Source organism: Dendrobates tinctorius, unplaced genomic scaffold (genome assembly GCF_039654945.1).
Source record: "Dendrobates tinctorius isolate UK_male_01 unplaced genomic scaffold, ASM3965494v1 ptg000368l, whole genome shotgun sequence".
NCBI lineage: Eukaryota > Metazoa > Chordata > Amphibia > Anura > Dendrobatidae > Dendrobates > Dendrobates tinctorius.
In genome coordinates, this window is record NW_027362034.1 from 708284 (window position 1) to 722513 (window position 14230).

At 47.3% G+C, this 14230-nt stretch overlaps 2 protein-coding genes across 2 annotated transcripts in view; both read right to left on the reverse strand.

Moving 5' to 3' along the window:
* LOC141075744 (uncharacterized) overlaps positions 1 to 14230 on the reverse strand; it is a 559419-nt gene that overhangs the window by 530227 nt on the left and 14962 nt on the right. The window lies entirely within an intron of this gene.
* On the reverse strand, positions 9455 to 10563 carry LOC141075733 (gastrula zinc finger protein XlCGF53.1-like). Its single transcript, XM_073562881.1, has 5 exons — positions 10451 to 10563; positions 10196 to 10345; positions 9887 to 10066; positions 9681 to 9804; positions 9455 to 9597 (listed from the first exon to the last, which is right to left on the reverse strand). The coding sequence occupies exons 2-5, from the start codon at positions 10271 to 10273 to the stop codon at positions 9455 to 9457; spliced, it is 525 nt and encodes a 174-aa protein (XP_073418982.1). The 5' UTR covers positions 10274 to 10345; positions 10451 to 10563.

Consider the following 14230-nt stretch of genomic DNA (forward strand, 5'->3'; position numbering starts at 1 on the left):
TTTGTTTGCTTTGTTTTTCTGGACTTCTGCCATTCCCTGCTGGGGTGAGCTGAATTCCTTTAGCTCTGTCTTCTGAAAATACCTGAGTGCTCATATAGTTTTTGAAGCCTAGCTGCTTCAGGGTCTTTTTCCATATCAGCTGTTGGCTTATGTCTTTGATAGGGTTTTGGCAGATTGCAGACAGCAACCTTCCTTTCCTGTCCTGTTTAGTTTAGCTTGGGCCCCATCGTTTGCTCAGCCTATCTTTCTATCTGTGTGAGTGTTTTTTCATCTTGCTTCACCGTAATTATATGTTGGGGGCTGCCTTTTACTTTGGGGTCTGCTCTGGGGCAGTTTAGATTTCCTTTTCTGTCTTTAGGCTATTTAGCTCTCCGGCTGTGATCAAGGAGTCTAGGGCACCGTAGGAACCCCCCACGGCTACTGCTAGTTGTGTTGATAGGTTCAGAGGTCTGCAATCTGATAGTTGCCAACTTCTCTGGTTTTCTGGACGTAGCTTCTATTTTTGTGTCTGCCTCCTACGGTGACTCATTCATAACAGGACTGTATGGTAGGAGACCAAGGAAGACCCCACTTCTTACCCCGAGACATAAAAAAGCCAGGCTGGAGTTTGCCAAAACTTACCCGAAAAAGGCTAAAACATTTTGGAAGAATGTTCTCTGGTCAGATGAGACAAAAGTAGAGCTTTTTGGGCAAAGGTATCAACATAGAGTTTACAGGAGAAAAAAGAGGCATTCAAAGAAAAAAAACACGGTCCCTACAGTCAAACATGGCAGAGGTTCCCTGATGTTTTGGGGTTGCTTTGCTGCCTCTGGCACTGGGCTGCTTGACTGTGTGCATGGCATTATGAAGTCTGAAGACTACCAACAAATTTTGCAGCATAATGTAGGGCCCAGTGTGAGAAAGCTGGGTCTCCCTCAGAGGTCATGGGTCTGCCAGCAGGACAATGACCCAAAACACACTTCAAAAAGCACTAGAAAATGGTTTGAGAGAAAGCACTGGAGACTTCTAAGGTGGCCAGCAATGAGTCCAGACCTGAATCCCATAGAACACCTGTGGAGAGATCTAAAAATGGCAGTTTGGAGAAGGCACCCTTCAAATATCAGGGACCTGGAGCAGTTTGCCAAAGAAGAATGGTCTAAAATTCCAGCAGAGTATTGTAAGAAACTCATTGATGGTTACCGGAAGTGGTTGGTCGCAGTTATTTTGGCTAAAGGTTGTGCAACCAAGTATAATGCTGAGGGTGCCAATACTTTTGTCTGGCCCATTTTTGGAGTTGTGTGTGAAATGATCAAAGTTTTGCTTTTTGCTTCATTCTCTTTTGTGTTTTTTCATTTAAGACAAATTAAATGAAGATAATACCAAAGAATTTGTGTTTGCAATCATTTTCAGGAAGAAACTGAGTATTATCTGACAGAATTGCAGGGGTGTCAATACTTTTGGCCACAACTGTAGCTTGCTAGAGCATATTGTCCTACAAACAATTTTATATGCGTCCCAATTTATCAGCCAGAATCCACGATCCTATTATGCTAGGTCAAATTTATGGACACAAACTAATGTCCTAGAAAAGAAACAGCTTTTCACATTTATGAGGGGAAACACAGCCAACTAAACCCACCAGGAGGCCCTACTTATCTGGGGACATCTGGAAAAATGGTTTTGAGCCTTTTTTTTTTTTTTACAAAAAGGCAACAATCTGTATGTTGACAACTACTACACCAGCATACCTCTATTTAAAAGTCTGGTTGAACATAACATAGGGGCTTGTGGGACCATTCGCAAAAACCGTCAGGGGTTTCCACAATCATTGGTCAAAGAACATTTCCGAATGGGGCAGTCAGAGGCTTTACACAATGGAGAGCTGCTTGCCCTTAATATTAAGGATAAATAAAATATTTTTATCCTGAGCTCGATCCACACAGAAGCCACAAGGGCCACTGCAGACCAACAGGGATCCACTACTCCAAAACCTGTGTCTGTCATTGACTACAACAAATATATGGGGGTGTGGACCTTGCAGATCAGGTTCTACAGTCATACCAGGTGTCAAGAAAATCATATACCTGGTATAAAAAGTTAGTCATGTATTTGTTTCAGGTGGCCACATATAATTCTTTTGTGTTATACAAAAAAGCCGGAAATGCAGATACTTTCCTTGATTATCAGGAAAAGGTCACTGAAAATCTTGTTTTTGATAATTTTGTCCCCGCCAATCCTTTAGAATGTGAAGATGTCAGAAGACTCACTGAGCGACATTTTATTGCACTCATCCCAGTAACTGAAACAAGAAAGAACCCCAGAGAAGATGTCGTGTATGTTCCTAGAGAGAAATGAGGCATGATCCCCGCTATTATTACCCACAATGCCCATCACTGCCAGCCTTATGCCTCCATGACGGCTTTACAATCTTCCACACAGAACCACGTTTTTGAACTGTTTTGACATTCAAGCATTTGGATTATTTAGTGACAGACACATTTGAGTAGAGCTGACGTAACAATTTCCGGGGGTAGGTGGGGGGAGGTCTCCAGAGACACAAGCTGGGCACAATATATTGGGCACTACAATGACATTTTTGCAATTTTTGCTCTGAAACTACAAGTTTCTGGAAATCATCCATGTAGTGAAACTGGTCACTATATCCATAGATGAATTCCCAGAGGGGTGTCACTTCCAAAATGGGGTCACTTCAGGGGGGATTCTGTTGTTCTGGCACTTAGCAGCTCTCCAAAGTGCCACAACAGCAGAATTCCCCCTGAAGTGACCCATTTTGGAAATGACACCCCTCTGCGAATTCATCTATGGGTGTAGTGACCATTTACCTATCTACCTATTTTCCAATGTAAAATCTGGGGTTAAAACAACATTTTAGTCGTAAAAATAAACCATATTTTTCGGACTATAAGACGCACTTTTTCCCAAGAAATTTTGGGGGGAAATGGGGGTGCGTCTTATAGTCGGAATATACTTACAAATGCTGCTGCGGCGGTGGTGCTATGTGGAGGGCTCCGCCAGCATTTTGTCAAAGCCCGGAGACCCCCGCAGTTCCATTGCTGTGATGCAGTGGTCTCCACAAAAATGGCCGCTGTGGGCGGCGCATGCTCAGATTCAGATCTTGGCCACGTGGTGGTGTATAGGAATGCAATATAGCGAATTATAGGGAGAGAATAGCTAATTTCTGGATATAAAGTACTGTACCATTAAATGGCCTTGGCACCCCGAAGTGCGTTTCATGTTTAGATTTTTCCAAGGGGCTCTCCAAATGTGACAGGGCAACCGCTAATTATTCCAGTATATTTTACATTCAAAAAGTCAAATGGCACGCCTTCCTTCCGAACCCTGCCGTGTGCCTAAACAGTATATTTCCCCGACATACGGGGTATCGGCATGCTCAGGAGAAATTGGAAAACAAAATGTATCATCCATTTTCTCCTGTTACGCTTGCAAAAGTAAAAAAAAAAATAGGTGTAAAGGAAAATTTTTATTATAGAAAAGAAAATGTTTATTTTTTCCTTCCACATTCCATTCATTCCTGTGAAGCAACTGAAGGGTTAATAAACTTCTTGAATGTGGTTTTGAGCTCCTTGAGGGGTGCAGTTTTTACAATGGTGTCACTTTTGGGTATTTTCGGTCATATTGACCCCCAAACTCACTTCAAATGTGAGGTGGTCCCTAAAAAAATGGTTTTGTAAATTTCGTTGTAAAAATGAGAAATCGCTGTTTAACTTTTAACCCTTATAACTTCCTAACAAAAAAAATTGATACAGATGCTACTGTGCAGGCGCCGCCATCGCCGATGATATTTTGCTGGATGTAATTTCTTTCTAAGCCTCACAATAGCCACAATATTATAGGCATTATCACCAATAATATCAATGCTATTATATGCATTATGTAATAATGGGGGCAGGTCAGTGAGGGGTCAGCGACCTGTCATAAGCCAATACAGATGAATATGTAATCAGAGCACCACATAAAGCCCCGCCCACAACCCCACCCACAGCCCCACCCCAGAGCACGAGAATCTCATTAACTGAAAACTACTAATACAGATTACACAACAGTAAACCAGAGTTGCCCTCATTTATGGTGGACCATTGGAGCTACTATGGATCCTGAGCAGAAGATTAGAGAAAATAATATTGCTCCCCATTTCAGGAGAGATTGTGCAGTAATCTGAATTCCTTAGGATCGAAAACAATGTAATTGGTTGTAAGTTCTATAGAAAAGGGCTTTCAATGCCCAAAGTCATTTGAACAGTTTTGGGTGGAGGAGAATGTTGTGGTCTAGAGGCAAAATGGTGATCATGGTAATACGGCCGGACTACACCACCGATAAAGCAGCCACAGCCGGTGACTGAGAGGAATCTGTGACTTCTCTGCATTCAGTGGTTACTACTCACCTGGGTAGTCATATGTGGGAATCTCCTCTTTACACCACTCATCACCCCTCACATATGTCTCTGTAGTATTAATATGGGTCAGATCTTCACCCTGAAACAAATATTGTAAAAGTCACCGACAGATGGAGAAGTCCCATCTATGATCAGCTCTAATCCTGCCATCTCCACCGTTCTCATTACACAAGTATAAAACATATAATACTGGTGGATAAAACAAGACTGAGCACAAGACCTTCACAGCCGTCTACACATCATAGGGGAGATCTCCTGACACCTTCTCTCCATCTACCTGATGATCCTGAGGAACATTGGGATCTTCTTGGTTACAGTCCTGTGGAAGAAGAGGACGGGGACATCTCTCTGGTGTTGTCCTCTTACTGGATAGATCTGGAGGAAACACATACAGGGACTGAATTCATTCTCTACATACAGATAATTATAGGCCGTGTGTATTTAGTCCTGTCTATTACCTGGTGATGTGAGGGGCTGGGGAACCTCCATTATGACGTTCTTGTACAGATCTCTGTGTCCTGCTAAATACTCCCACTCCTCCATGGAGAAATAGACGGCGACATCCTGACACCTTATAGGAACCTGACACATACAATGATACCGTCATCCCCCGATCCCTTCATAGTGTTACTGTATAATATCCCAGCATTCCCAGCAGTGTCACCTCTCCAGCCAGCAGCTCAATCATCTTGTAGATGAGTTCTAGGATCTTCTGGTCATTGATGTCCTCATGGATCAGGGGGTGAGGTGGAGGCCCTGTGATTGGGCTCAGGGGTCTTCCCCATCCCTCAGACACAGGGTCCTGACAGCGATCACTAGAGGTCTTCTTCACCACTGTGTAATCCTGGTTATGGAGAGACACATTAATAAATCTCACTACAGACATTTCCAGAGTCCTCACCTCTCCAGTTCTGTCCATCTGTTATTCCCATAGATAAGAATGATGTAATGTGACGTCATCAGAATCTCTCACCTCTCCAGTGAGACGGAAGAGGATCTCTAGGGTGAGGTGTAACATCCTCTCCGCCATCTTGTCTCTGTCCATATCCATCCTTGATGGGTAAATCAGGAAAATTCTCTTCTGTAGAAGATCTTCACTGAGAGGATCCGATATTGTAGAGACCTGAATGAGAAGAAGATGATCCGATGTAACATCATAAGAATCCTGTGTAATAATACAATTACTGGAGACAATAAGGGAAACATAGGAGGAGATTTATTATTTTACATATATGTCTCTGTAGTATTAATATGGGTCAGATCTTCACCCTGAAACAAATATTGTAAAAGTCACAGACAGATGGAGAAGTCCCATCTATGATCAGCTCTAATCCTGCCATCTCCACCGTTCTCATTACACAAGTATAAAACACTAGCTGAAGAGCCCGGCGCTGCCCGGACATAGTAACTAAGTACAGTTAGTTATAACAAATTATAACGACTATATCTATCTCTACATATAAAGCTGAGTGTATAGCCCCGCCCACTCCGCATAGCCACATTCACGTTAATATCCCACATCATCCCATAATCCAGAGCCACCGGACTACTATCCCACATCATCCCATCAGCCAGAGCCACCGGACTACTATCCCTAATATCCCACATCATCCCATCAGCCAGAGCCACCGGACTACTACCCCTAATATCCCACATCATCCTGTCAGCCAGAGCCACCGGACTACTACCCCTAATATCCCACATCATCCCGTCAGCCAGAGCCACCGGACTACTACCCCTAATATCCCACATCATCCCGTCAGCCAGAGCCACCGGACTACTACCCCTAATATCCCACATCGTCCCATCAGCCAGAGCCACCGGACTACTACCCCTAATATCCCACATCGTCCCATCAGCCAGAGCCACCGGACTACTACCCCTAATATCCCACATCATCCCGTCAGCCAGAGCCACCGGACTACTACCCCTAATATCCCACATCATCTCGTCAGCCAGAGCCACCGGACTACTACCCCTAATATCCCACATCATCCCGTCAGCCAGAGCCACCGGACTACTACCCCTAATATCCCACATCATCCCATCAGCCAGAGCCACCGGACTACTACCCCTAATATCCCACATCATCTCGTCAGCCAGAGCCACCGGACTACTACCCCTAATATCCCACATCATCCCGTCAGCCAGAGCCACCGGACTACTACCCCTAATATCCCACATCATCCCGTCAGCCAGAGCCACCGGACTACTACCCCTAATATCCCACATCGTCCCATCAGCCAGAGCCACCGGACTACTACCCCTAATATCCCACATCGTCCCATCAGCCAGAGCCACCGGACTACTACCCCTAATATCCCACATCATCCCGTCAGCCAGAGCCACCGGACTACTACCCCTAATATCCCACATCGTCCCATCAGCCAGAGCCACCGGACTACTACCCCTAATATCCCACATCATCCCGTCAGCCAGAGCCACCGGACTACTACTCCTAATATCCCACATCATCCCGTCAGCCATAGCCACTGGACTACTACCCCTAATATCCCACATCATCCCGTCAGCCAGAGCCACCGGACTACTACCCCTAATATCCCACATCATCCCGTCAGCCATAGCCACTGGACTACTACCCCTAATATCCCACATCATCCCGTCAGCCAGAGCCACCGGACTACTACCACTAATATCCCACATCATCCCGTCAGCCAGAGCCACCGGACTACTACCCCTAATATCCCACATCATCCCGTCAGCCAGAGCCACCGGACTACTACCCCTAATATCCCACATCATCCCGTCAGCCATAGCCACTGGACTACTACCCCTAATATCCCACATCATCCCGTCAGCCAGAGCCACCGGACTACTACCACTAATATCCCACATCATCCCGTCAGCCAGAGCCACCGGACTACTACCCCTAATATCCCACATCATCCCGTCAGCCAGAGCCACCGGACTACTACCCCTAATATCCCACATCATCCCGTCAGCCAGAGCCACCGGACTACTACCCCTAATATCCCACATCGTCTCATCAGCCAGAGCCACCGGACTACTACCACTAATATCCCACATCATCGCATCACCCAGAGCCACCGGACTACTACCCCTAATATCCCACATCATCCCGTCAGCCAGAGCCACCGGACTACTACCCCTAATATCCCACATCGTCTCATCAGCCAGAGCCACCGGACTACTACCCCTAATATCCCACATCATCCCGTCAGCCAGAGCCACCGGACTACTACCCCAATATCCCACATCATCCCGTCAGCCAGAGCCACCGGACTACTACCCCTAATATCCCACATCGTCTCATCAGCCAGAGCCACCGGACTACTACCCCTAATATCCCACATCGTCCCATCAGCCAGAGCCACCGGACTACTACCACTAATATCCCACATCATCCCGTCAGCCAGAGCCACCGGACTACTACCCCTAATATCCCACATCATCCCGTCAGCCAGAGCCACCGGACTACTACCCCTAATATCCCACATCATCCCATCAGCCAGAGCCACCGGACTACCACCCCTAATATCCCACATCATCCCGTCAGCCAGAGCCACCGGACTACTACCCCTAATATCCCACATCATCCAGTCAGCCAGAGCCACCGGACTACTACCCTAATATCCCACATCATCCCATCAGCCAGAGCCACCGGACTACTACCCCTAATATCCCACATCATCTCGTCAGCCAGAGCCACTGGACTACTCCCCCTAATATCCCACATCATCCCATCAGCCAGAGCCACCGGACTACTACCACTAATATCCCACATCATCCCGTCAGCCAGAGCCACCGGACTACTACCCCTAATATCCCACATCATCCCGTCAGCCAGAGCCACCGGACTACTACCCCTAATATCCCACATCATCTTGTCAGCCAGAGCCACTGGACTACTCCCCCTAATATCCCACATCATCCCATCAGCCAGAGCCATCGGACTACTACCCCTAATATCCCACATCATCCAGTCAGCCAGAGCCACCGGACTACTACCCCTAATATCCCACATCATCCCGTCAGCCAGAGCCACCGGACTACTACCCCTAATATCCCACATCATCCAGTCAGCCAGAGCCACCGGACTACTACCCTAATATCCCACATCATCCCATCATCCTGGCGTCAGAACCAAAGCGCAGAGTGGATTTTCCCTGACTTCCATACCAATGATCCCTTTAATAGAACCCTGTGTCAGAATGAGAGCGCTGAGGGATTTGCCCTAACTCCCATACAGGAGATCCCTTTAAGAGAAGACTGGGGTCAGAACCAAAGCGCTGCATGGATTTGCCATGACTTCCATACCGGGGATCCCTTTAAGAGAGGCCTGGGGTCAGTATCAAAGCGCAGAGTGGATTTTCCCTGACTTCCATACCGGGGATCCCTTTAATAGAACCCTGAGGTCAGAATCAGAGTGCTGAGGGATTTGCCCTGACTTCCATACAGGAGATCTCTTTAAGAGAGCCTGGGGTCAGTACCAGAGCATTTGAAGGCAATTGCCCTGACGTCCATACCGGAGATCCCTTTAAGAGAGGCCTGGGTTCAAAACTGAAGCGCTGGATGGATTTGCCCTAACTTCCATACCAATGATCCCTTTAAGAGGCAAGATGTGCCTATGGGACGGAGGATGTGTGATGGGTATATGGGCAGGGAGGGGGGGATTCATTTCTGTCATGCTCTCTGCTCCTTTCTGGGGGGGGCAGACAATGGCTGGGAGCTTATGTTCCCGGGGATGCTAGATTTCTCCCACCATGTCAGTGTCTGCTGAGGTGTTGTCAAGTGGGAAAACTTGCTCATAGCAACCAATCACAGCTCAGCTGCTTTTAACCAGCTCTGGTGAAATGAGAGATGCTTAGTGATTGGTTGCAAGGAAAACTGCTGCTGCTCATAGCAGCCAATCACAGCTCAAATTCTTTTGAACAGCTCTGGTGAAATGAGAGATGCTTAGTGATTGGTTGGTGACACACACACACACATTCAGTTTTATATATAGAGATATAATACTGGTGGATAAAACAAGACTGAGCACAAGACCTTCACAGCCGTCTACACATCATAGGGGAGATCTCCTGACACCTTCTCTCCATCTACCTGATGATCCTGAGGAGCACTGGGATCTTCTTGGTTACAGTCCTGTGGAAGAAGAGGACGGGGACATCTCTCTGGTGTTGTCCTCTTACTGGATAGATCTGGAGGAAACACATACAGGGACGGAATTCATTCTCTACATACAGATAATTATAGGCCGTGTGTATTTAGTCCTGTCTATTACCTGGTGATGTGAGGGGCTGGGGAACCTCCATTATGACGTTCTTGTACAGATCTCTGTGTCCTTCTAAATTCTCCCACTCCTCCATGGAGAAATAGACAGCGACATCCTGACACCTTATAGGAACCTGACACATACAATGATACCGTCATCCCCCGATCTATTCATAGTGTTACTATATAATGTCCCAGCATTCCCAGCAGTGTCACCTCTCCAGTCAGCAGCTCAATCATCTTGTAGATGAGTTCTAGGATCTTCTGGTCATTGATGTCCTCATGGATCAGGGGGTGAGGTGGAGGCCCCGTGATTGGGCTCAGGGGTATTCCCCATCCCTCAGACACAGGGTCCTGACAGCGATCACTAGAGGTCTTCTTCACCACTGTGTAATCCTGGTTATGGAGAGACACATTAATAAATCTCACTACAGACATTTCCAGAGTCCTCACCTCTCCAGTTCTGTCCATCTGTTATTCCCATAGATAAGAATGATGTAATGTGACGTCATCAGAATCTCTCACCTCTCCAGTGAGACGGAAGAGGATCTCTAGGGTGAGGTGTAACATCCTCTCCGCCATCTTGTCTCTGTCCATATCCATCCTTGATGGGTAAATCAGGAAAATTCTCTTCTGTAGAAGATCTTCACTGAGAGGATCCGATATTGTAGAGACCTGAATGAGAAGAAGATGATCCGATGTAACATCATAAGAATCCTGTGTAATAATACAATTACTGGAGATAATAAGGGAAACATATGAGGAGATTTATTATCTTACAGGGTTTAGTTTTCTCCCCTGACATCTACTAATAAAACCTATATATTTAGGCCACAGACAACAAGCAGTTTCCTCCTCGGAGTCGGCAGCTGAACACGTTCCTCATAGACTCATCTTCCATAACGCTAATTCTCGTCTCATTACCGACACTGGAATCGGCATTAGCAATACTGCAGGAGATATTCATTACACGCGACATGAGAAATAACTCCTTCATGATGAGGACGACATCTTCATCTTCTACTGCGGCTCTAGAGACAGATGTGGCCAGAGTCGGTCACTGCCTCCATCCCCACCGGCCGTCTATATGAAGGTTTCCCGTCTTCCCCGCACTGGAATCTTCTCTCACGTTAGATCTCAGCTCTGAGTCACACACAGAAGTTTGAGGCTTTTCTGGAAGAACAGGACAGGAGAGATCTGAGGCCGATGTCTCCATGTACAGGGTTTCCCCTCGGGATAAGAGGCTTCTCTATCCCTTTCCCCCAATTAGAGGGGACACCTGTGGATATCGGGGTCTTTACCGGCTGCAGTCCTGGGGGGATTTACTCGGTAACGTGGACGTTGGACAAACGTCACCATCAATTCCCATCAGAGTGAAGGAACATCGCTCCTCTATTCAGCTCTATGGATCCAGGATGAAATCCACTGCGGCCCCTGCAAGAAAAGAGCAAAGTCTGGTGAGACCCCCGAGGCCGGAGATTTCTACAGCTGCTCTGTGTAAAGTATGAAAAACCAGAGAGTTTTTTTAATCCTATTACAAGAAAAAAGTCCAAATGACTCTAATCCAAGACAATTTACAGGTGGACATCCATTGTCTTTATTACAGACGGACATAGATGTGAATACACATAGAAGATTAGAGCTTATAATAATAGATATCCACAGGAGCAGGCGGCAGCGGATCACCTGGAGAGCACCGGAGGGGATCAAACATGAGACAAACGAGATCATCTCAATCACTACATAGTAAAGTGCAGATGCTAAAAATGAGGAAAAAGGAGGGGCAGAATGATGGGTTAAATACCCATATTATATGGAATAAATAGCACTAAAAGGGCCACACATCAAGTATAAAATCATGTGACCAGCAAAAATAATAATGGCAGCAATCATGAGCCAAGAGGCCCTGTACTCAAATGACACTTCATAACCTACCCATATCCAGAGCACAGAAGCCCCGAACCTGCAGAGCCACACTCCACATATATGGCTGCTCTGTCCGCACAGGACCTGTGATGAGGTCACAGGAGGGGAGGAGTCAGGGGTCACATGATCAGAGGCCTCAGTGTGTGCAGGACTCAGCTGTGCAGGTTCAAATAAGGATGAGGAACAGCATCTGGTCTGGGTGAAAAATTGTATCAAAAATGTATTCTGCCAGTACAAAATACAACGTTTCGGCCATATTGTGGCCTTTTTCAAGTATAACATAACAGCACAAATGGTGGCCTTTTATAGTGTGGCACAGCCAATCACCATTTAGGTAACACCCATCATGCGCGGTGCTATGCAAGGGATCAGCCACACGAACCGCCCACCGGGGAGGACCGCGCACGCGCAGAGGCCTAGAGCACGCGATCACATACCGCACTCCCTCACAAACCCGCGCATGCGCTGATTAACAAAAACAAGTGTAATACCACACTTGAATAAATGAGTCCACACAGATAGTCCAAAATGCTCCCAAACAACGCAGCATATAAGAGACATGTGGCTGATCCCTTGCATAGCACCGCGCATGCGCGGTGCTCTGTGACGGAGACGTCACGTGACCGGACCTGCGGGGATGGGCGGCGCGCACCGTGACCTGGTGGTGCGCGTCATTAGACTGCGCTCCTGATACAACCTGGCTCTGGCTGATGTTGTCATATGGGGAGAGGGAACTCTGCCGATATAGGGATTTGTGAGTCCTCATATGATTGGTCCATTGGGGTTGGCGCCACTATTATGTGATTAGGGATTGGCGGTTTATATATGGATATGTATTACTGCAAGTGATTGGTGCATTATTTCTATGGATACCTTTGATGCATCACGATCATTGGTGGCTGATTTGGGGATCGTTGTTTATATATGAAATGCTTTTGCAATATTTCTAATATGAATATGACCATTATTGTTAACGACTAGATAAACTGTGCTATTGTATATGTATCTGATGGATGTATTTATATGTATTTTATGTATGGATTTTCTGTGATGGGTGTTACCTAAATGGTGATTGGCTGTGCCACACTATAAAAGGCCACCATTTGTGCTGTTATGTTATACTTGAAAAAGGCCACAATATGGCCGAAACGTTGTATTTTGTACTGGCAGAATACATTTTTGATACAATTTTTCACCCAGACCGGATGCTGTTCCTCTTCCTTATTTGGACTATTGTTCATTTGGGTCCATGAACCTTTGAACTGGCATCCAATCCTCCGCTGTGCTGTCAGCTGCTCTTTGCTGTCCGCTGTGCTGGTTGTCATGGTGGTGGATGAGGGGAAGTTTATGTGTGGGGTCAGGAGGGGTTTACAGGGTGGATGTAGCAGAGCCGCGTGTGTACGAGGTGTACGGAGCGGAGCCCTGTGTGTACGAGGTGTACAGAGCGGAGCCGTGTGTGTACGTGGTGTACGGAGCGGAGCCGCGTGTGTACAAGGTGTACGGAGCGGAGCCGTGTGTGTACGAGGTGTACGGAGCGGAGCCGTGTGTGTACGAGGTGTACGGAGCGGAGCAGTGTGTGTACGAGGTGTACGGAGCGGAGCCGTGTGTATAAGGTGTACAGAGCGGAGCCGTGTGTGTACGAGGTGTACGGAGCGGAGGTGTGTGTACAAGGTGTACAGAGTGGAGCTGTGTGTGTACGAGGCGTGCGGAGCCGTGTGTGTACGAGGTGTACGGAGCAGAGCCATGTGTGTACGAGGTGTACGGAGCGGAGGTGTGTGTACGAGGCGTACGGAGCGGAGCAGTGTGTACGCGGTGTACTGAGCGGAGTCGCATGTGTACAAGGTGTACGGAGCGGAGCCATGTGTGTACGAGGTGTACGGAGCGGAGCAGCGTGTGTACGAGGTGTACAGAGTGGAGCCATGTGTGTGCGAGGTGTACGGAGCGGAGCCGAGTGTGTACGATGTGTATGGTGCGGAGCCGCGTGTGAACAAGGTGTACGGAGCGGAGCCACATTTCTGCCGACCTATCTGTGTACTCTGTATACCCCATCTTCAGTCACAGACCCCTCTGTGTACGCTGTATACACCCGTATACCCCCAGCTTCAGTTGGAGACCCCTCTGGGTATGCTGTATACATCTGTATTACCCCAGCTTCAGTTGCAGACCCCTCTGTGTACACTGTATACATCTGTATTCCCCCAGCTTCAGTTGTAGACCCCTCTGTGTACTCTGTATACACCCGTATACCCCCAGGTTCAGTTGCAGACCCCTCTGTGTATGCTGTATACACCTGTATACCCCCAGGTTCGGTTGCAGACCCCCCTGTGTATGCTGTATACACCCGTATACCCCCAGCTTCGGTCGCAGACCCCTGTGTATGCTGTATACACCTGTATACCCCCAGGTTCGGTTGCAGACCCCTGTGTGTATGCTGTATACCCCCGTACAACCCCAGCTTCAGTCGCAGACCCCTGTGTAGACTGTATACACCCGTATACCCCCAGCTTCGGTTGCAGACCCCTGTGTGTAGGCTATAAACACCCGTATATCCCTAGCTTCAGTCTCAGACTCCTGTGTACACTGTATACACATGTATACCCCCAGCTTTGGTCGCAGAACCCTGTTTACACTCTA

Bases quoted from the DNA above. Each gene is read 5' to 3' on its own strand.
- LOC141075733 (XM_073562881.1), bottom strand. From the start codon at position 10,273: ATGGATATGGACAGAGACAAGATGGCGGAGAGGATGTTACACCTCACC. The intron at 9,805-9,886 runs GTGACACTGCTG...TGTATGTGTCAG, and splicing joins TTGAGCTGCTGACTGGAGAG to GTTCCTATAAGGTGTCAGGA. The intron at 9,598-9,680 runs GTAATAGACAGG...TGTTTCCTCCAG, and splicing joins CCAGCCCCTCACATCACCAG to ATCTATCCAGTAAGAGGACA.